Genomic DNA, 21,677 nt, shown 5'->3' on the forward strand with positions numbered 1-21,677 from the left:
AACCTCTGATGGCACAAACAAGCGGTCAGCCATCTTCTATCGTGAGCCATTTGTTGTTGTCTCCTCCGCATCGGACCTGTGGAGAGTCTTGATAGATTGATGTTACATGTGTGTAAAGAGGCTTTTGCCGATCTTTTCCCACATCTAGTTGTCAGACTCGAGCCGGTAGTATTGGTAGAGTCCCGTGCCACTTCATATCAAGCCGTCATGCGACCTCTCCCAACTTGGGCAACCGGCCGATGGACGGTTACTAACATCTTATATTGGCCATGGAAGAGGTGGGTGGTCTTGAGGGTCGGACTTGCTCCATAAGCTAAGTCACCTGGAGTCCAATTCGCAAGAAATCTCGGCGGCTCAAAACACCTTAAAACTTTCGGATGGTCGTGCCGATAAGGCTCAGGATCGCTACCAGCAAAAAGGCATAAACGTGAACATGGGGACCATTTTCTGTACATGATGCGGAGATTTCAAGCTCTTTTAGGCAGTTGATTTCGACTTGATGTTCAAATGTGGTAGCCTTCGGGTTCCGCACTTGACATCATCCGCCACATTCCGTGAGTCGAGCACTCTACCTGTGACAACAGACAGAGGGCTATCCCTGGTTGTCGTCGAAGGCAAAAGTCGGATGAAAAGGTACGAAAGTTAAAGTTCGCTGGCTTCAATTGAGTTGAACATCAACAACTCCGGCGATGACAAAGACTTTGGACAGCTCGGCAACTTCTCCGTTGACGATCTTGAGAGCTGTTGTGGGCATGTTGTAACAACTTAACATCGAGTCCTTTCGGATGATGGCCGGTTGGCCCAATGGCAAGGCGTCTGACTACGATCCACCGTGGAATCAGGAGATTCTGGGTTCGACCCCCAGGCTGGTCAAGTTCAATTTTTGCTGTTCGGCGCATTGAGCCTCGAGTTGTGCTTGACGCCATAGTGATGCTTAGGGCACAATTTTTTGATGCCTCCACGGGAGGTAAGGTACCCACATGACCGTTTTGCCTATTGTGGGCCGAAGCACGGTTCGTTGGTTGTTCCTTGAGTCGAAGGAAAAGCTTGCGTTCACCGTATCGTAAGTATGCAACGGCGGGAGTTGCGCAAGGAGGCTCAGTCGACAATAGGCGAAGTTCCGACGCGTTAACGTTTGTACGCGGCCGTTGCATTGGGCCTACGCGTGCCTGGCAGCGTGCGTCACTGGGGATCCGTGACCATCGAATCAGACCAGCGTCTGTCAACTGATCGAGTGCGAGAACGAGCATATTTCATCGTGATAAGATTCTGGGGAACTGACGGCTCGAAGCCAAGGGATGCTCGTATCCCGTCGGCACAGCCGCTCCGTCGGCGGCCGTGAGAGGCCGGCATCGCCGTGGGCCCCTGGTCGGCACGGTCGGCTTGTGGGAGACGTCTTGGCTGCCAACATACCCAGGGCTTGACATTCAGGGATGATGACCAGGGCGTCATCTGTGGCTTGGCCCGATTCGGGACATCGGTCGACTGCAATCGTGAGCAAAGTCCCGAGGTGCACTTGGACGGCAAAACCACACCACATCACAACGCCGATTCGCGATGTTCTCGCGGGTTTCTTTATGTACGGGTGTCCAAGGCACGACGGCATACGCTTCAATATAAGAGAGACGATCACCAACCAGCGCATAAAGTAAAATCAAACTTTAATAACCGGCAAGTGGAACCACTCACTGCCATCAATCCATGACAAGAACCAATCTCCTCTTGGTGCCTGACTCGTATCTCGACCAGGGTTCTGGTTTCAACCGGGAGTCAGGGATCATGCAGGCCCCCACACATTTTGGAATTTCCCCTGGCTAACAAGCCACAGGAGACTGCGATCACGACAGACGTCAACGGAACGCGGATGAGCCAGGTTGGTCCCTCCGGTCACTGGGTCAAAAGTGCCCCTAATCCCGCACTGGCCGACTCTCCGGGTCTTCTCCCCTTTGGGCTGAGAGGAGAACTGGAGGTTCAAGGATCTTTATCAATACACGTACCTGGTGCTGGCCAAGTGAACCGTGCCATCTCCAGTCCGGCAGCAGAGGGAAAGACGTTGGTCCCTTTTCAAGTAGTGTAGTCCCCGTGCCCCCTCCTCCACACTGGCCTACCTAAAACTCTTTCTTCGTCCCATATCGTCAGTCGACCTGAACAGCACAGCCATCCCGCCAGTAAACGTGTCACGAGAAAATCATATTCGAGGGAAACATCCAATGTTGGGAAGAGACTTGGTCAAGGCGTCGTCCTCCTGCTAGAGAAACAAACAAAGGTTTTCGGCGCGCCGTGCGTCGAATGAAGCGACCGAAAATGGCCTCGAGGCATCGAACCCGAATCCTACCGCCATCGTCACTCCTCATCTCATACCTCGCGTCAACAGCTCAGGCCGCATTCACCAATGACTTTTCCGCGTATCCTTCGTCAGCGCGGGCATGTCTCTACAAGGCCGCGGACGCGTCCGGTTGCACAGGTGACACGGTGACCGAAATGAACCACTGTCTCTGCGGTAATGGGGGAAATTTCGTGACATCGACCGCGTCATGTGTCGCCTCGACGGATCACGACGAGCTGGATGATGTTTACGAGATGCTTTTGACGTCTTGCACAGACTCGAAAACGCCATTGGGTGTCTCACAGGCAGAGTTTCTCTCGACCGGCAGCTCGAGTTCGTCATCTTCATCAACAATGAGCTCAACATCCACGACTTCATCAAGCTCATCAACGACATCATTCATTCCATTAACGACATACAAGAGCGTAGCGAACGGAGTGACGGTAACGGTTACGAAGGGGATTGAATCGGTACCGACCGGGACGAATGTTGGAAAGGGGAGCAGCAGCAGCGACACGTCGGACTCGAGTTCGGGTGATGGGCCTGGCCACACCGCCCTGGCGGCTGGTCTTGTCGGAGGAATCGCAATTGTTCTGGCTATCCTGGCGTTCCTTTGCTACCGCAAGAGGAAACAGAAGCAGCAGCGTGAGGCCGGTGCCGGGCCGGGTGGAAAGTTCGCGGCCTTGTCCAGCGCGACAAGCCTTACGACCATGAGCTCGCCTCCTCAAAATAATGCAACTGCTGCAGCAACGACTCAGTACCACAACGTCAACGATCAACGACCCGGTACCGCCGGCACAATGCAGATTGCCGCCACTCCGGGATGGCATCAACACGAACATCAACAACAATATCAACAAGGAAACCTTAGCCCGCAACACTGGCAACAGCAAAACACACACGGCCAAGGTTCAGGATCATGGCCATCGCCCGTATCGAATGGAGCAACAGGCACTTGGGGAGGACACGGAGTGTCACCCGTCTCTCAATATCCTCCTGGCACGTCCCATGGATCATCACCGTCGATGCAGAACGGAACCTGGAACGGCCAGTCTTCGACCGCGAGAGACCTCACCTGGAATGCCCAAGCCCAGAACAACACCTGGAACCCCCAAACATCACCACCAAACGGAACTTGGAACGCGCAAGCTATGCCTGTTCCTGTTCCCGCCCCTATGCCCCATCCCTCCAACTCAGCAACATCTCCGGTCTTCGAACTTCCCGGAGACAACATGCAAGCCGTTGAGGCAGACTCTACACCAATCGGTCCCGCCCAGCCGGCACCAACACAGCAACATCACAATCATTACCAACACTACGCACAACCATCATCATCAATACAAAATACGCCACAAATGGCAACTGCACATCCAGCACAACCCGCACCTGCGCATCACGGCATGAACAGGCAGGTGGATGATGCACTGCAAATATCACAAGTAGAATTACCGCCGCCACGGTACACGGGACCATCAAGCCCAGATTGGGTCAGCGAGGACAAGAAGTTCGGATGATGGGAGAAAATCTCTTGGCGAGATAGCTTTTCAGCATAATGATATTTTATTAATCCTTGTAATACTAGACTTCAGGCATCACTGCCGTCATGATGCCTAAGACAAAATTTACAACCTTTCATCACTAAGCAAAGCGGATTCATCAAGTTCACCCTGCGGCCAAGTGTTGTCACGTCTCAGTTGCTCTCCTGATGTCGCAGATGCTGACTTCCACCGAGGCAGTGTTTGGCTCGACTCCACGATCGTCACTTTTCGCTCCATGTTGGACCTCCTGTTCGTCCTGGTTGTGGCCGTCGGCTGAATTTCCTTGTCTGCCTTGTGTGCACGAGCCCAGTGAACCCTGGTCCAATGCAAATCATATAATTATCAGTATTTGCCAATTACGGATGCACATTTCCAGTCCCTCACGACTGAGGCTCAATAACGGCCGGGTCCATTCAGGGGCCGGGCAACCATGGCGGGGCGGTGGGAGATGCTCGTGCCACTTGTCACACAGTGAACCCAGCCTCATCGCGACGATCTCTAGATCCCACCGTTTATTACGGGGAGCAATCCAATAATTGGCGCCAAGCACTCGTTTACGGAGATAACATCAGCCCAAGGTGGCCGGAGAAGGCTCTGAGGGCTGAAGATCTATGGATAGGGCGCATTCCGAACTTTGACCGCTGCAGAGCGGTAAATAAAAGTATGGAGTTATGCTGCTGACAGCAAATGATAATAGAGTGTCGCGATTCAACAGCAATGAAGGCAAAAATATGTCCTCGGAAAGGCTCGAACTCTCGACCTTTGGATGTCCCTGCCTTCAGACAGAGTCATATTGAGTAATATGAGACCAACGCTCTACCGACTGAGCCACGAAGACAATTGACTGGTGGATGCAGCCATAACATGGCTTAAGAATGGATGGGTCTCTGACTCATTGTTGGTGGAGAACCCTTGGGGAGCCTCACCGACGTCTGTTTGGTCAGTGGCGCTTGAAAAGCGTTGAATGCGATAGATTCAGTCTGGGGAAAAGTATTAAGAGGCTTGCAATGGAGGATGTGAGACAAACGCTTCGACATGCGATCGGGGATGCTAGCGTCATCCCGCCCCAAGACCGGTTGAGCAAGTCGGAAGACGGAAAAGACGCGGGTGCTGCGACTAGTCACAGGCTCGCTCTTTGTGTTAAAAAGAACTTGATGGCTGTGCTTTGAGTCTGATATCACGGCCTCAAAAGTTGTCGCGACGGGTGCCAGGCAAGGCAGCCCTACGGCCACAACGTGTCTCTCACAGACAACCTCTAATGATCCCGTTAGCAAGACATCTGTCCCTTTTCATCGCGAAAGAGGCCTCTTGTCAGCCTTACCCAGCCACAGAATGCGGGTTTCGTGTTCCATACGCGCGTCTTCAAGACGCTAGCGAATCCTTTGGTGGTGATTGGACCGGTCCTCTGGGGCTGAGCTGCATGAGAGCGGCGCAGAATTCCTGCCTGGATCGAGGAAAAGTCCCCAATCACGTCCGAGTCGGGTCATCATTCCACCACCACACAATAGATCACCAGAGGAGTCGGGTACCCTTGTCTTTGGATTTAACCATAAATCACCTCCGACGACCGAGCGAGGTGCCAAGCCCCATATTTGGGAAAATACCCATTATCGATTGAACCGGGAGTGCTGGCCGACGACGCAAGCAATCATGGCGATGTCCGGTTTCTCTACCACGGCGGTGACGTCCAGCTGTGACGACATCTCCCATCGGTCCCTTTCAACGTCTGCGGAGCTTGATACCCTTCTCAAAGGCATCGATCCAGGAAGCATAGCTGCTCAGCACCTGATTTCGCTGTCTGCGAAGCTCGACCAGTTCAAGCAGACCACGGAGCAGCTGCGGCAATCGCTGACAGATGCCTCGGCCATGTCGCCGGGGCTCCGAAATGCCATGTCCATCTCCATTCAGCCATGCGCCGATGGTGCAGCGATCGTCGACAAGCAGATTCGGAGACTTGATCCGGGGAACGTAATCGGTATCAACCCAGATGTCGTTATCCAGTATGAGAACTATCACACGGCGAACACTCGCCTGTTTACCCAGTTCATCCAGGTGCTTCTTATGTGAGTCTGTGACGTTGCTCGTTCGTAATTCTGCCGCTAAGACTGTTCTGAAGACCTACCGTGAACGAGCAAGACTCTCAGCTCTCGGCCCCCGACGGCCACCGACTGTTGGAGAACGCCGTGGAAGCTTCTCAAATTGTTCTCACCCGAAGTGACATACTTGACAACTCTGGTGAAGCAGGCCAGTCGGTGACGGATGCAGGAATGCCTGATGAGGAGGTTGTTAGCGTACAAGCAACCGAGCTGCCCCCAGACTACGGCTCTGGGAAGCCAGATAAGGGGAAGAAGAAAGCCGCTGGCCACTTCTTGTCTTCGCTGTCAAACTCTTTTAAAGCAATGACTGCCGGTCTGCGACCGAAGCCTGAGCCGATGGTCATTGCCATATGTCAAGCTGCCAAAGACGGTGACATGGGACACCTCAAAGGTTTCGTTTCGCAAGGTGTCAACATCAACGGCCAGAACGATGAGGGATACACACCACTTATCTGTGCAATTCGCGCCAATCATCTAACAGCAGTCAAATTTCTAATCTCGGCCGGGGCTGATAAGTCCTCGAAAGATTCGGCCAGCGGCAAGCGCAAGCCGCCCCTATTCCACGCGGCTGAGTGCGGACTTGTACCTATTGCAGAGTATCTCATCAGCCAAGGCGCAGACATGAAGGAGCGATCTTGGTCGGGTCAGGCCTTCTTCATCGAGGTTGCCAACAGCGACCAACTAGACATCATCAGACTGTTTCTGTCTCGTGGCTGCGATGCCAACATGATGGCCATTAGTGGTCGGAGCATCTTTGTCCATGCCGTTCAGAAAGGAAGCCTTGCTCACATGAAGCTTCTCCAAGAATACGGTGCTGATGTCAATGCCCGAGACATTACGGGTCAACCAAGCTTGCACATGGCGTTAGGTCAGAACCGTCTAGACATTGTTGCATGGCTTCTCGAGCACGGCGCCAACCCAAACGTTACCAACATAACCGGCGACACAATGATCGTATCGGCACTTCACAAGAAGAACTACGAGTTGGTAAAGATCCTCCTCACTCGGGGTGCCGATCCGAACGCAACGGGTCTGATGGGGAAAGGCATCCTATGGACCATGTTGCAGAGTAAGGACATGGAAGACGGCATCAAGGCAGATCTTGTTAGCGCCCTGCTTGATCGAGGGGCCGACCCGAACCAGACCGATAACTGGGGAGAATCCATCATGTCTCTGGTTGTGACGCTCGGCAACACGGACTTACTTCGCACGTTCTTGGCTCACGGCGGAAATCCGAACAAGAAAATCAAGGACGACACATTTCTTCTTTACGCCATCGATCGGGGTCGATTCGAACACGTCAAGATGCTACTCAAACATGGCGCTGACGTCAACGGAGCGGATAATAAGGGTAGAGTACCGCTCTTGGAGGCTCTGCAAATGGACAATCAGCCATTGGTGGAGGTGTTACTCCAGTTTGGTGCTGATCCAAACAAAATGGGACAGATCAGGCCGTTGGTGTTGGCGAAGCTCGTGGGGAACAGGGAGGTCGTCCAGATGTTGACCGAGAGGGGAGCTGAAGGCCCAAAGAAACGCGTGGCTGAGAGCACTCCAGCGGCTCCGGCATCACCAGTAGCTCCCAGAAGAGCGAGCGCCATAGTACCACCGCAAAGCCCAACATCGCCAGGAAGAGCCGATATGCCACCACCATACACCGAAGCAGGTGTTTCGAAAGACCCTGCCGTGGTTGGTAGGCGCCGTTAGGCGTTGGTGTGAACGTGCTCAATAGTCGACTACCTAATGTCACGTGAAATAGTATGCACCCAAGGAAGTTCATTAGATTCTACAAGGGAATCGCCGTGGAGTGAGGACACGAATGGATTTAGCACTTGCCGGCGGGATGCTGTTTGTAATGATTATACCGACTCAATCAGGGGTCGTTGCGTTAGGCTATGGCAGCAAAACCTTGACTAATTGATGACACTGCATTCATTTCTGCCCTCGGAGGCCCATTGAGCCTATTGTGTCAATTGCCTGGCGAATGTGTAATGCACACTATTGCTTGAGATACGTTTACTTGGTTCCGGTCAGTCTGGAGGTATCGGAACGAACCTAGTTCGATGACCCAACTCAACAGAAGGGCTCGAAAGAGTCGAAATGCTGATGACACAGAACTCTGAGTTTATCCTTTTAGGATTGTGTACTTTCTTCCACCCAAGCTTCGCAACGTTATGGCAGAAGTCTTTGAGATATTTCCGAGTGTTTCCAAGGTGGAATCAAGCAGATTTCTTTGGAGACTGGGTAAGACAGAAACCTACCACTGCTTATTAGTGACAGAAACGGTCGGAGATGCCCATCTCATCATGTGGGCTGATATTGATGACCGACTTACACTCTTACGACTGCCCACATGAAAAGCTTTTCTGCCACAGTTATGGTGATTGGGGGTAAACAATTGATGTACGATGCATTTACTGTTTTCCGTCTGAGTATGCTTTGGAGGTACATATGTCAATAATGGTTTAACAGCGGAGTCCTTGTATAGGCCGGGGAGTAAATACCCTGCATGCGGAAACTGACAGACGTCATCATGCATCAATCATCCCGCTGGACGGGGAATTAGGAGCAACGGTATATCCGCACTGTTTTGGGCGTCAAACAAAATAACAACTGCACAGATGTGGAAGCTCTGAGACAAAATCGTTCTCTTGTCCATCCCGGCAACTCGCGGCAGCGGCCAAGCTCTGTTCCTTCATTATGGCAACAGGGCTATTAAGTATGCATAACCTTCCGGTGCGTCAGTAGTTGAGTTGCCTGCCGTTAGCATTACTGAATCTGAGGAAGCGAGAGGACGCTATGATCACCATCGACACCGCAGTTTTTCACCTGAAATAACGCATGTAGCAGGCGTAGACGAACACAAGGGAACCTTGGAGAAAAGCCGAGCGGTACGAACCCGATCAGATGACTGGGATGAAAGCTTACACACATTATCCAATCCTCTTTGGTCAACTGGTTATTCAGCAACTTAATCATGCACAAACTTCCGGAGCTGTCCAGGGCGGAGCTGCGATCTGCGAGCGGAAATCTTGGCGAATACGCCAGCCATGAGAGTGGAAAGATTGCCCGATACGTAAGAAAACCTTCCGCTGGAAATAGTCGGCTATAATATCAGAAGAGATCCAATATCACATCATGCAGAAAAGCTGCGAGCGGCCTGGGAGTGGGAGGGTTTGGTCACAGCCTGGAGCGTTTTGACCAAGCTTTTAACAAGGGAAGACTCAGCCGCCCACCGGCGAAACACGCGCAAGAACACTGCGCTAAGCTTCGATCTCTTCTAAAATTCCGTTTGAGTTTGCTGCCCAGCACTGTATGGTATTTGTATGGCATGTTCAGATCATGTCCTAAAGACTTCGCGTGCTCGTATGCGCCCCACCAACTCGACGTGCCAATGAGACTTCCGGGTAAAGTAGTAATCGCATAACGTAGAGGCCAATAGATAGATTAATTCCGCACCAGGTTTGAGCCCCTGAATACTACATGACCTCAACCTTTCATGGCCGTTCTGATGATCTTCTCCAACCCCTCCCTGTCTATTGGCTCAATACCAAGCAATTTGTTGTCTGTTTCCGGGAAGTAACCACCCCATCCTTTGCCAAGAAAAGCCCGGTTAATGAACATCTCAACTACTTCCTCGCTATGATCACCCTGGGCCCATCGCTCCAGAGCAGTCTTTTCCAAGTCTTCCGTTCGACAGTGCTTGATATCCCATTCGGCGGCAGGATCAATCGTCTTCGCAATGCTGAGAATCTCATTCTGCGTGGTTTCAACGCTGCTGATCTTGACTGGACGATTGGCAGTCTCCTCTAGATGAGTAAAGATGCCAATCACAGCCTGCCCAATGTGAGGCATGGTCGTTGCGTTGAAGAGAATATCTCCACCATCCTTAATGAGAGCTTTCTTCTTCTCGACGTCGACGAGAAAGTTCAGGGCATATCCCGGGGCCAGGAATGAGACGTTCATGATGATGGTGTAAGAGAAAGAGGGTTTCTGAGCAACCTTCTCATCCAAATACTTCCGAATGGCAATCTTGGGTTGGTAAATGGGGAAAGCCGCAAGCTTTGGGTTCTTGGTATCATTGCCATACTCAGATGGAATCATACGACGAATACCAGCGTTGAAGGCTGCGTCAACCACATTCTTTTGGATGTGGATAGCGTGGAACGCTAGAGCTGACACGAGGGCATCCTGACCGCGGAGTGCGGCTTCTATGCTGGGTACTGACTCGTAGTCAACCTCCTTCACTGTAACGTTTGCGGGGAACTGATGCCCAGACCCTGCGCGGGTAAGAACGGTGAGCTCAAAAAGATCCGACTTCAAGAGAACATCAAGAAGCACACGTCCGAGGAAGCCATTGGCCTAACAGCAGAGGACTCGTCAGCTCCGGGCTAGAAGTAACGTCCGCTCGCCGAGCAGAGGCTTAGATGACTTACACCTGCGAGGACGACTTTTTTAATTGGGGCAGACATGGAATCGTGGGAGTTTGGTGTTGTTACGGGTGGGAAAGCTGGGGGCGGAGCGGCTTGAGACGGGGATTCGAGGAAAGATGAAGCCGAAGCAAAATTTGTGGTCAATGGGCTGTTGAATTTTTCTTTGGGAGTAGACCGAGTATAGCAACTGTATTTAACAACATCGGGTACTATGTTTTGTATTCTTCAACTCATGTCAATGACACTTTCCTGTCAGACTCAATGTCTCGCCCTGTGTCACGCCAGGATGATCGTACCGCTCGGGTCAACCCACACTTTAAGGTTCACCGGGACGGCCTGTCGGGCGGACGGCCCTGACGCTTGGTGGTGTCCTGCCCGTTTGGAAATCCCGCAGTTGTTCGAGGCAGTGTAGCCGATCTGCCAAGGAAGAGTGCTTATCGAATGACATGGGTAGCGGCTAGATCCAGTTGTGAAGCGTATGCTGGCACAGTGTAACGGCTCCCATCGTATGATTAAACACTGAAGGACAGGATGATGCCAAACGACCTCACAACCAGGAACATTGATAGCATCCCGGAGGGACCCAGCTGCATGGTATGCTGACCAGGACGGGGAGAGATGTATGGTAAGGCTTGGGTATCAATATGTTGTTGTCAGAACCGGGCTCTGACACGTCATGTGAGTATTGGGTCCACGATTCGGATTGAAGTATGGATAAACGAAGAGGTCGGAATTAAATGCCGTTATGGTGGGGACCAAGGATCAAAAGAATCTGCTTCTAGATGGTACCTAGATGGCTACAGAAGAACGCTGAGGTCGTGAGCTTGTATCAAGAGTAAGGAAACCATATAAATGCCCTGACATCCTCCGCGGATACTTTGAGGCTGCTTTGCCATGACAAGCTGAGCTTTCTGAAGGCTTTATAACACATAAGAAACATCGCCTTTATCTTTGACGCTGCGCGTTATTAATCATGTTGTTGCCTGTTATTACTCTCGTTGCGTCTCTAGCAACTGTTGTGTATTCTCTCTATGTCATAATTACCACACACATCCTCCGCCGTCGTATGAGGAAGGAATATGGCTGTCTTCCACCCAAGAAACTGCCTCAGAAGGATCCCTTCCTGGGAACCGACGTCGTTTTTCAGAACCTCGCTGCTGCGAAGAAGTTTGGATTCCTTGCTTTGTTGAAGAAGCGCCATGCAGAGCAAGGACAGACATTTACCACAAACACCTACTTCAGGTAAGTTTCCAGTCTACTGTCAACTCGCATCCACTTACACAATTCTGCAGAACGACGATAAACACCTGCGACCCTCGGCTCATCCAGACTGTTCTGTCTAACCAGTTCGAAGATTTCGGAATGGGTCCTTTGAGACGGAAGAGCGCATCACCTCTCCTTGGGCGTGGAATCTTTACGACCGACAATGAGATCTGGGCCCATCAGCGAGCTCTCATTCGACCGAGCTTCATTCGAGCTCAGGTTACCGACTTCAGCATTTTTGAGACGCACGTGGACCAGCTTATTCAGCTCATTGCTCGCGAGAACTACACTGTCGACTTGCAGCAGCTTTTTTTCCGCATGGTTAGTCTTTTTCCGCCCACGATGCTCGATGCGACTGAGCCTAATTCCATTAACCTTATTTAGGTTCTCGACTCTAACAGTGAATACCTGTTTGGAGAGTCTGTCGGCTTGATGTCCGACAATGCCTCCGATTCCGCACACACTTTCCATCACGCACTCGACTATGCCCAGCAGGGTACCATTCTTCGACTTCGATTGGGCAACTTGATGGTCGCCCATAGGGATGCCAAGTTCAGGGAATCGTGCCGCATCGTCCATGCCTACGCCGATAAATTTGTGAAGCAGGCTTTAGAATTTCGACAGCGTGAACTCATGTTCCCTACCGAGAAGAAGGACGAGTACACCCGCCAGAAGTACGTCTTCCTCAACGAGCTGGCCAAGGACACGGACAACCCCATCATGCTACGAGACCAAATCGTCAACATGCTGCTCGCAGCGCGCGACACAACCGCAGGACTTCTTGCTTTCACATTCTTCATGCTGGCTCGCAAACCAGAGGTTTGGAAGAAGCTCAGAGCTGATGTGCTTGAGCATTACACCGAGCCCCTTACCTACGATGCTGTTCAGGAGATGACGTATCTTCGTTTTGTCTTGCAAGAAAGTGAGTCGGCCCATGATTCAATCGCTAGGTATTCCTACTGACACCAACAAGCTCTCCGCCTTTTCCCTCCTATTGCGACGAACAGCCGCATGGCGAACAAGGACTGCGTTATTCCGGTTGGGGGTGGTCCCGACGGACGTTCTCCCATGTTTGTTGCCAAGAACAATGTGGTTACATACAGCACGTTCGTGATGCATCGCCGACCCGAGCTCTTCGGCCCCGATGCTGAAGAATTCATTCCTGAGCGCTGGGAGACTTTCCGTCCTGGCTGGGAATACCTGCCCTTCAATGGCGGCCCGCGCGTTTGCCCTGGTCAGAAATTCGCGCTCACCGAGTCGTCTTACACGGTTGCAAGGTTGCTGCATGCCTTTTCCGGCATCGAAAACTTGGATCCGACTGAATGGCGCGAGCAACTGACCTTGTCCCTGACACTGAACAACGGAGTCAAGGTGCGCCTCCACCCAGAGGCTTAGGAGCCATAGAGTCGTGTTGTAGATTGCCAAGAACAAAAGCAAGTTTTGGTTGACTACCCTTATGTCTAGCCATTTTTTACGATAGAGAAAATATATTGCAAACGTCGTATGACCTGATCCAGATACTGTGAACAAAGTGCCAAGATTCTGTGTATTCAGTAACCCACCATATGCAAACGCAACTCAGACAACGAATCGTACACCGCTTCTGGATTGGCTAGTCAAAGTTCATAGAACATCCGGTTATCATTTCTTTGCACATTGTAGAAATATCACAAAGAGATGTTTTGCATTTCGATGAAACCACATCCCATGCGCTTGCAGTCAAATGTCGTTCCAAGACCATGCAAGATGGACTTGGTATCGGCAGGCAACTTAATGATCGCCTTCGCTTGTCTTCAGCTTAATCACCACCTATTGGTAGGCTTCCAGAAGGGGCACCGGAACGATGGCGCTAGGCTAAAACGGCTTAAAATGGCGGTTCAGTGAGCCAAGACAGGGTCACAATATAATAGAGTTGTGGATAATTGCAGGGATTCGGTCAGCGTAACAAGACCACGACGTGTCTCGGTTGACGACGCTCACCGCCATCGCATATGTGATGTTCAATTTAGTACGGGACCTCTCGTCCCAAATTTAGATGATACTCTTGGGTTCCTGTGGTCTCGAACGATGATGTATCGGCCTTACAGCCGCAACCTCGCCTAGAGTTTCCCTACAGGGAAACGATTTCAAGAGAATGTTTTAACTTGCCGTTTAACCATCCCAGGCCCACTGTAGCAGCGTGGGTAGAAGTCACAGGCTGACGAAATACCACCAATGCCAGCTGCTATCCTCAGCACATAAGAACAAGGGATGTGCTAGTTGTCATAGGATAAACGGCCAACTGTTAACTAGGAGCGCTGGCGCCCTGCAAACTTTAAAAATATGTAGCGGGGTAGCGTTGCTTAAGACCCCCCCTCCACCGGGACCGAGTCAGCTAGAGCTAAGCGACCGTCTCGGCCAGAGTCATTAACTCCCCGGCTCCTTTGCGGGCCGCTTGCTTCATTCAAGATGAGATCCTTGGTTAAAATAAGGTTTACAGTCCCGCCTTCCAGATGCTAGGCATGATTCTCCAGCTGCTCGAGCCTCGCTTCGCCCGTCCGAAGTGAAAACTAAGTACGTAAAAGAAACAGCTACCCCGTCTCACTCTATGATTATCCGCTCTGGCGAAGGCATCGTACCAGCCAAGACTCTGGGCAAATGCGCTTGGCTGTGGTGCCTGCGACACCTCGGTGGACAATCGTACAATGTTGCATTGGATTCGGACAAGATGAGGTAAAAGAGGCAATGTAATCACGAAGTTGTTTTAGTAAGCGGTCATTGAACTGCGTAGTTGTCTCCTTTTCTTTCAAGAATACGCAAACGATTCAGTCTTCTACGTATGCCTATTACCCGCCGTCTAGGAGCTGAGTTTGACTTCCCTCGGGCCTTTCACACAATCCCCCCGCACAAGCACAGCCGATTGTTCCGGAACTAGCGTGTTCATGACTCTCAAAGAAACGCAAATCCGGAATTTGTTTGTTTCGTTTCACCGTTGAATTCTCCACCTCACTTCAAATACACGATCGAATTATGTGCGGAATAACGGCGGCTATCACTCTCAGAAGAGGGGCTTCTAGTAATGGAGTGAACGGTACTAATGGTACCAATGGCACCAACGGAAAAGCCGAGCATGCTCACAGTGAAAGAAGCAATGCCGAAACGCTTCGCAGCCAGCTCGAGAAGAGCCTCGAGACTATCGTTCATCGTGGCCCTGATGCGTCCGGCATCTGGATCAGTGAGGATGGGGCTATAGGTACGTGTGATTGGCCCTCGAACTGAGAAAAGAGCCTAACATTCTACACATAGGCTTGGGACACAGACGCCTTGCAATAAACGATCTGTCCCCAGATGGAGTGCAGCCCATGCACAGCGACGATGCAAAGATCCATGCGGTTGTCAATGGAGAGATATACGATCATGACGCCCTTAGGGAGCGATGTATCAAGGAGCATGGGTACAGGTTCAAAGGCCACTGTGATAGCGAAGTCCTAATTGCCCTTTACAAGATCCATGGCGCCCCAGGGTTCTTCGAATATCTTCGAGGAGAGTTTTCTTTCGTCATCTTCGATGAAAGAGACGGCCGCGTCATTACCGCCCGGGATCGATTTGGCATCAAGCCCATGTTCTGGACCATTCACGGAGAGGATGCCAGAAAACGCTTGCTATTAACCTCAGAAATGAAAGGCTTCCTAGCTCTGGGCTGGCAACCTGAGTGGAATGTCTATGGTCTCATCAGCGGATCTTCTCTTCAAGCCGAGAACACGGTATTTAAGGGCGTATGGAAATTGAACCCTGGGACATGGATGGAGATCTCCCGGGACGGTCAGATTCAACACCACCAATATTGGGACCCGGAGTACAAAGATAAGGTCAGTGATGCTATACGCCGTCTTCAACCGTGAAAATTCTCACTGACATCCAATCCAGCATGACGTAGAGAATCGCACTCTTGATGAAATCATTTTGGAAGTTCGGAAACGCATTATAGAAGCGACCAAGCTTCGCCTTCGCGCTGATGTGCCTGTTGGCATCTATCTCTCAGGTGGTATTGATTCGTCAATTATCGCAGGCATAGTGACCAAATTGGTTCGCGAGGAAGGCGTTCTGCTGGGGAACCAAGATGCAACAAAGAGAATAGCATGCTTCACCATTCAATTCCCGGAAACATCGGGATTCAATGAGGCCGGTTAGTACATTCCTAGTGCCAAAAAGCAGTTGTCCAGGGATTCTTGAACTGGCTGACACCTCACACAGATATTGCCGAGAGATCAGCCGAATGGCTGGGCGTGCAGATCATCAAAAAGGACATGAACGAAACCGAGTTGGCCAACAATTTTGCTGATGCAATCTATCACGTTGAGCATCACCACTTTGATCTTAACACGGTGGGGAAGTTCTGTTTGTCTACTTTGCCAAGGCAGTATGGTGTGCCGGTTGTCCTTACCGGAGAAGGCGCAGATGAACACTTTGCTGGCTACCCTTTCCTGTTACCAGACTTTCTTCTGGAGCCGGATCATGCATGGCCATCTTCTACCTTAAATAAGAACAACGAGGTGCGTGAAGGCATGCATCGAGAGATGACGGAAGATATTACGAAAATGTTCGACAGAATCGGTATGTTCGACCATGGCTGGAAGGATAAGTCTCAACATGGACTCGCAGTTGGGAATAATGCCATGAGATGGCAACCAAGCAAAGACTTGTTTGCGCCTTGGGTCAAGGAGAAGTACGCAAGCCTAGACATGAGGGAGACCGTTGCTGCCTCGGTGCCGGCTGAGATCCGTAAGAAGATGGACGAAAGTTGGCACCCACTGCACTCCTCTCTCTGGGTCTACACCAAATCGCCGCTTGCTAACATGATCCTAACCTGCTTGGGGGATCGCACTGAAATGGCGCACAGTGTCGAGGCTCGGCCACCTTTCTTGGATCATCACTTGGCCGAGTACGTCAATGCCCTGCCTCCAAGCCTCAAAATTGCGTACAACCAGGCCGAAGGCGAGGCTGTAGGCACTGGCGCGAGTCTCTGGTGGAAGAATCTCAGTGCAGCGCGACAGTCGTTGAGCGAGAAGTGGATTCTCAAAGAGGCTGGAAAGCCATTTATTACACAGGAACTGTACGAACGGCGCAAGCACCCCTATTCGGCTCCTGTCAAATGGCCTCGTGGTGGCCCTCTGCATCAGATGATGGAGCGACTGATCACCAAGGAGAGCATTGAGAATTTGGGATTCATAGAATGGGAGGACGCGCGAAGCTGGCTGGAGACAGGTTTTGGAGATGAGGCTGATCCGCGGTCGTTTAGAAAGTTGGTTGTCACCGGCTCTTGGGTGGTTCTGAGCCAAAGGTTCGGTGTAAAGAAGGCTGTCAAGGAGCCATGGGCAAACGGCATGCGAAGGGTGTGCGTCTGATACAATGGATTTTAAAGGCCAGGAATGGAACGAAATCAAAAGGAAACGCGCACTTATACTTTTAGAACTTGTGGTCTGCTTTGAAAATAAGGGGGAATGACCAAAAAAGCAACTGTGCATCATTTTACCGATGGATCGTTGTTCAAAAAGTGCCCTAGAAGCGAAAGTTCTTCCTGACCAGCTTGGAAAGAAAACACGGCAGATATCCTGCTCGTGATTGGTCTCAGTTGCTTCAGTTCACAGAGCAACTGAAGAGGAAGGATCAGGATGAATCAAACAAACTTGGCTGGGCAGGGATTGGTTATGCGAGAGAATCTCGCTTACCATATGATCCAGTCAGACTCGAAAACAAATCTTGGCTTGCATATTTGAATGGCGTTGCGCGCCTAGCAAGTCAGAAGATGACGAAAATCGAACGCGCCGTGCCGTGCTGTGCCGCAAGGGAAATTGACACCCGCATCTTGTGACAGCAAGCCGAGGTCGCGGCGTTCAATAGAAAACCACTTATGGCCCTTAGGGCAGTAACGCATACTGTGAAAGTTTTGTTTCCCTGTACATTTATTTCTTGGCACTGCCCTCGATAGCAAAGCTTGCGAGGATCTGGAAAAGAAGTCTGCGACAATGAAGCATAATATTTGGTTCATGGCAGGCTTGATAACCCTCGGTAGGTCTTCGGAGTTGAGCAACTCCTATGTCTGTCTTGAATACGCTACTGACGTGTATACAAGGACTGTGCACCATACTGGATTGTGCGACTTCAGGCGAGCTATTGGAAAGAGAGTTGATCCGCTCGCAAGATGAAGCCGACTTGCTGAGCAACTGCGACACGATTTCTGGAAGATTTTACGTGGCCACCGAATCTGGGGAATCTGGTAACGTCACTATTTCACTACCGAATTTGGTCAAAGTGAACGGGACTCTATTTATCGACAACGATACCTCTTTCTCCGCTCCAAAACTTAGAGAGGTTACAGGGTCATTTTCGCCTAGCGGGCGAGACTCGCTCCCACTGTTGGAGACTGTCGGCCAAACTCTTTTCATCACGATGACAGATGTACCATCACTATCGTTCCCGAGTCTGGTTCGTATAGGCTCGTTTTTCTTTGATGGGGTTTATGGCCTTAAGAACATCACATGGGGTCCAGCCGGCTTTCCCGCCATAACAGAAAGGTCAGGAGACATCAGAATTCACGAGACAGACATCGACAACGTTGACTGGGTCTTCAACAAAGATCGGGACTATGGAATCATCTCCATTCATGGTCAAAACATCAAGAAAATTACCGTCACTGCCCATAACATCGATCGATTGGATATTACGGGATATGGTAGCGATAGGGAAGTTGAGGTAACATTCGATATGCCTCCCGTGGAAGGCAGACTACACAGCAAGATCAACACTTTAGCTCTGAACGGAGTCCGAAGCTTGAAATACATAGAGCCTCCGTCTTCAGTTGGGCATTTGTCTGTGCAGAGGTGTAGCCTGATTCGCCTGGATATCCCTTTTCAGGTTAGCGATTACCTCTTTATCCGCGACAACCAGCAACTGGTCAACCTGTTTTACGGCGTAAACTGGAGAAACTACGGTGATGCTAGTGGAAGATACGATGCGGGGACTATCTACATCGTGGAGAATCCGGCTCTAGTAATGGACTTCAACACAACTGACTCCGTTACCAACGAATCCACTGGCGCTTGGCGATGGCCTCAAAGGAACATGGATAAGCTCGTCATGAAGGATTCGAAATGGTCCACGGGGTTTTTGTGAGTTCTTCCGTTTAATCCAAATGAACTCAGCATGACCTGATGATTAATTTATGTAGCAATGGTCTACTCGAGGGGTACTCTCAAGTTGAAGATTTTCAGGTTGATTCTTATGATCAAGCCTTTTCGTGCAAAGCTCTGGGCGATGAATATGTCACTCCGAAAGGCGGAAGACCTGTATTCACAGGAAGCTACAGTTGTGAGCATAATGGCACCCATTTCTACCCTGACACGGACTCTGGAGGTACAGGCTATCGATGCTCTCCTTGGTTGGGAGCTTCATTATTGGCGTTGATGGGCTTCATGATAGCGTTGTAGTGTTAGATTTTCATGAAATCATGGAGGAAAGAACTTCGAGTTATAGGTGCACATATGAAAATCTGATTTATCTGATATGCAACTCAAATGTGGGATTAGGATCAAGCTACATAGCATTTAAGTACAGTCAGGGACTAGGGATTATTGAGAATCAGTAGAGATTCAGACCTCATTGTGATTGAGGCTCAGTCGTGCAGGAAACAACAGTGACTAGCAGTGGCGTAGTCAAGGTCATTTTCCACGACTTGAAGCAGAGTGACTTCAGTTGAGGTCATCAGCGTTCTCCACCTCAACGCCGTTAGTCTCACCATCAACATCCTCGCCATCAACATCTTCACCGTCGACATTCTGGTTGTCGACTTCCTCGGTCTCCTGGCGGCGCCAAGAGCCCTTCTTGCCTCCATTGTTGCCATACTTGTCGTCGTTCTTGTTGCCTCCCTTGTTGGCACCCTTGTTGTCCCAGACACCCTTGTCACCGCCCTTGTTGTTGTCCTTGTCGTCGTTCCTCTTGTCGTCCCACTGATCGCCCTTGTCCTCGTTCTTGTTGTCATCGTCGCCATTGTTCTTGTTCTTGTTGTTGTCATCGTTCTTCTGGTTGTACTTGTCGTCATCCTTCTGGTTCTTGCCATTTCCCTGGTTGTTGTTCCATTGATCACCCTTGTTGTCGCCCTTGTTGCCAGACTGACCGTTGTCGCCGCCGCCGTTCTTGTTTCCCCAGACGTCAACCTTGTTTCCACCCTTGTTACCATACTGCTCATCCTTGCAGTTACCCTTGAGGTTCCAGAAGGTACGCTTGCACTGCTTAGAGAAAGTACGAGTGACGAGTTCAGCGCCAGTCATGGCCTATGAAGATTGTTAGCTTACAAACAGCCTTGTAGACATAGAAATGATGGTGAGCTCAGACTTACCGCATTACCCTCAGCGCGGACCTGAAAGTCAATTGACGTTAGCCAAGAGCTCTGTATACCAATGCTGGAACCAATGAGGATTCCTTGGAACGGATGTACTCACCTCGACAAGCCCACCCTGAGAAGGCTCAGCGACAGGGGCAGCAAGAGCAGTGGCGGCGAAGAAAGCCATGCCAACGGTGGCAACCTGACCGAAAGTAGGGACATGCATTTTGATAGTTGTTGAAAAGGTTTCTTGTAAAAGAGAGTGATTTTGAGCGAATGTGGGGTTTTAAGCGAGAGACTGTAGAGAAGTGTGATCTGGAGAGTGAGTGTGATGATGAAAATAAGAAAAACCTGTTGGCAGGGGATTTCAAGTCTCTTTTATACAGGAGATTCATTGCTTGACGAGCCTGATGAGCAGTCGGCTAGGGAATTGATGCTGGATCTTTGAAAACACGAAGCGTTTGCGTGAGAATCTAGCGCGTTCTGTAAGACCAAAGGCCTAAGCATCCCCAAATCGAGGCCGATGCTTTTAGCTCGTCCGTGTGGGGTGGAGGTTAGTGCATGGCAAACAGAAGCTTTTCCGGGATCAGCTAGAAGATCCGAGATTTTGGTTCTAGACAAGTTTTGCTCAGCGTTGAACTTCAAGGCAAAGCCACGCGAGCTCCCTAATCTGGCGAAAACCTCGGGTTAGCGCCACTGATCCTCAGAGTTGGAAAAAGTCTAGACCACCTGGAATTGAAACAAAAGGTGTCCTGAATAGAACCAGGGAAGTGGTTGACAGTGCCATCTTAAGATAGTGGTCTGTCACCTAGAGCCCGAATGTTATCCGGAACGACGAGCTTCACGAGACAGATAGACTGTCTCTGACTGAAATATCTACAAGAGCGTGGGTAATATGAGATTTCTTTAGTCTTACTCCGCACTCCAGATGGCCCTTATAGTGACATGGATAGTTGATTACCCGGACATTGATTAAAAAGCATCGCAAGGTGAGCTCGTGTTCTAGGCCCGATGTCTCAATACCGGTAGTGTGGAAAGGAAGCGCCTCCCAGCTGAGAGGATGTTATGCCAAAGCAACCCCATCCGTGAGCCACCCCGCCTGAATCAACAGTGCGAGAGCTGAAAAATGGTGGAAATAGAAACGAGCCGTGCGAGAGAGGAGATGCGGGATGGCGCTACTAAGAAGCTTAATTGAAAACACTAAGCGCGCTTACCTGGGCCGGCGCGGCGTTGGTGCGGTGCTTCCCGTTCGGGTGGTTTCGGGAGGTATTTTAAGATACTCCGTGCGAAATGGCACCTCACATATATACTTCATCGTGTTTGCTGAAAGCATAATAGTCATCAGCAAAGATTATGTCGGCACATTCGTCGTCTATGGCAATTGAACTTGAGATTTGTAACATATCTGACGACGGTGGCAAATGCCGGTGAGATCCCAGGGTGTGAAGATCGGACCAACTTTCAGCGGCGCATGAACAATTCGGATATGCAGATAAATGGAGCTAGTATCACCAATCAACGGCATTGTGACTTTATATTTTTGACGATGGTTTGTTCGGAGCAGTGGAATCTTCCGTTGTCTCGGTCTTGACTTATTTTCGGATTGAGTGGAAGATTGGACCGAATCCTTGCCGCCAGACGCCACATTTGCCTCCGCATTGATCC

General features: G+C 50.6%; 5 protein-coding genes and 2 non-coding genes across 7 annotated transcripts; 4 read left to right on the forward strand and 3 right to left on the reverse strand.

Moving 5' to 3' along the window:
- Nucleotides 1-790: 790 nt before the first annotated feature.
- On the forward strand, nt 791-873 carry COL26b_007389. Its single transcript has one exon. It is a non-coding gene; the product is annotated as a tRNA-Arg (tRNA).
- A 3,723-nt stretch (nt 874-4,596) lies between these two features.
- On the reverse strand, nt 4,597-4,702 carry COL26b_007390. Its single transcript has one exon. It is a non-coding gene; the product is annotated as a tRNA-Met (tRNA).
- Nucleotides 4,703-5,514: 812 nt separating this feature from the next.
- Nucleotides 5,515-7,664, forward strand: COL26b_007391 (uncharacterized protein; the record flags this gene model as incomplete). Its single annotated transcript, XM_053180183.1, has 2 exons — nt 5,515-5,927; nt 5,981-7,664. The coding sequence occupies 2 exons, from the start codon at nt 5,515-5,517 to the stop codon at nt 7,662-7,664; spliced, it is 2,097 nt and encodes a 698-aa protein (XP_053035792.1).
- Nucleotides 7,665-9,446: 1,782 nt separating this feature from the next.
- COL26b_007392 (uncharacterized protein) lies at nt 9,447-10,429 on the reverse strand (the record flags this gene model as incomplete). Its single annotated transcript, XM_053180184.1, has 2 exons — nt 9,447-10,319; nt 10,394-10,429. The coding sequence occupies 2 exons, from the start codon at nt 10,427-10,429 to the stop codon at nt 9,447-9,449; spliced, it is 909 nt and encodes a 302-aa protein (XP_053035793.1).
- A 1,027-nt stretch (nt 10,430-11,456) lies between these two features.
- COL26b_007393 (uncharacterized protein) lies at nt 11,457-13,048 on the forward strand (the record flags this gene model as incomplete). Its single annotated transcript, XM_053180185.1, has 4 exons — nt 11,457-11,632; nt 11,683-11,974; nt 12,038-12,575; nt 12,627-13,048. 4 exons carry the CDS (start codon nt 11,457-11,459, stop codon nt 13,046-13,048), a joined length of 1,428 nt encoding a protein of 475 aa, XP_053035794.1.
- A 1,614-nt stretch (nt 13,049-14,662) lies between these two features.
- COL26b_007394 (uncharacterized protein) lies at nt 14,663-17,037 on the forward strand (the record flags this gene model as incomplete). Its single annotated transcript, XM_053180186.1, has 6 exons — nt 14,663-14,885; nt 14,939-15,501; nt 15,560-15,818; nt 15,887-16,030; nt 16,127-16,246; nt 16,295-17,037. 6 exons carry the CDS (start codon nt 14,663-14,665, stop codon nt 17,035-17,037), a joined length of 2,052 nt encoding a protein of 683 aa, XP_053035795.1.
- Nucleotides 17,038-19,380: 2,343 nt separating this feature from the next.
- Nucleotides 19,381-20,238, reverse strand: COL26b_007395 (uncharacterized protein; the record flags this gene model as incomplete). The annotated part of the gene is made up of 3 exons (XM_053180187.1): nt 19,381-19,962; nt 20,028-20,048; nt 20,131-20,238. The coding sequence occupies 3 exons, from the start codon at nt 20,236-20,238 to the stop codon at nt 19,381-19,383; spliced, it is 711 nt and encodes a 236-aa protein (XP_053035796.1).
- Nucleotides 20,239-21,677: the final 1,439 nt, after the last annotated feature.

The sequence above is a fragment of the Colletotrichum chrysophilum genome (genome assembly GCF_026319265.1).
Source record: "Colletotrichum chrysophilum strain AFK26 chromosome Unknown scaffold_60, whole genome shotgun sequence".
In the NCBI taxonomy this organism is placed as follows: Eukaryota; Fungi; Ascomycota; class Sordariomycetes; order Glomerellales; family Glomerellaceae; genus Colletotrichum; species Colletotrichum chrysophilum.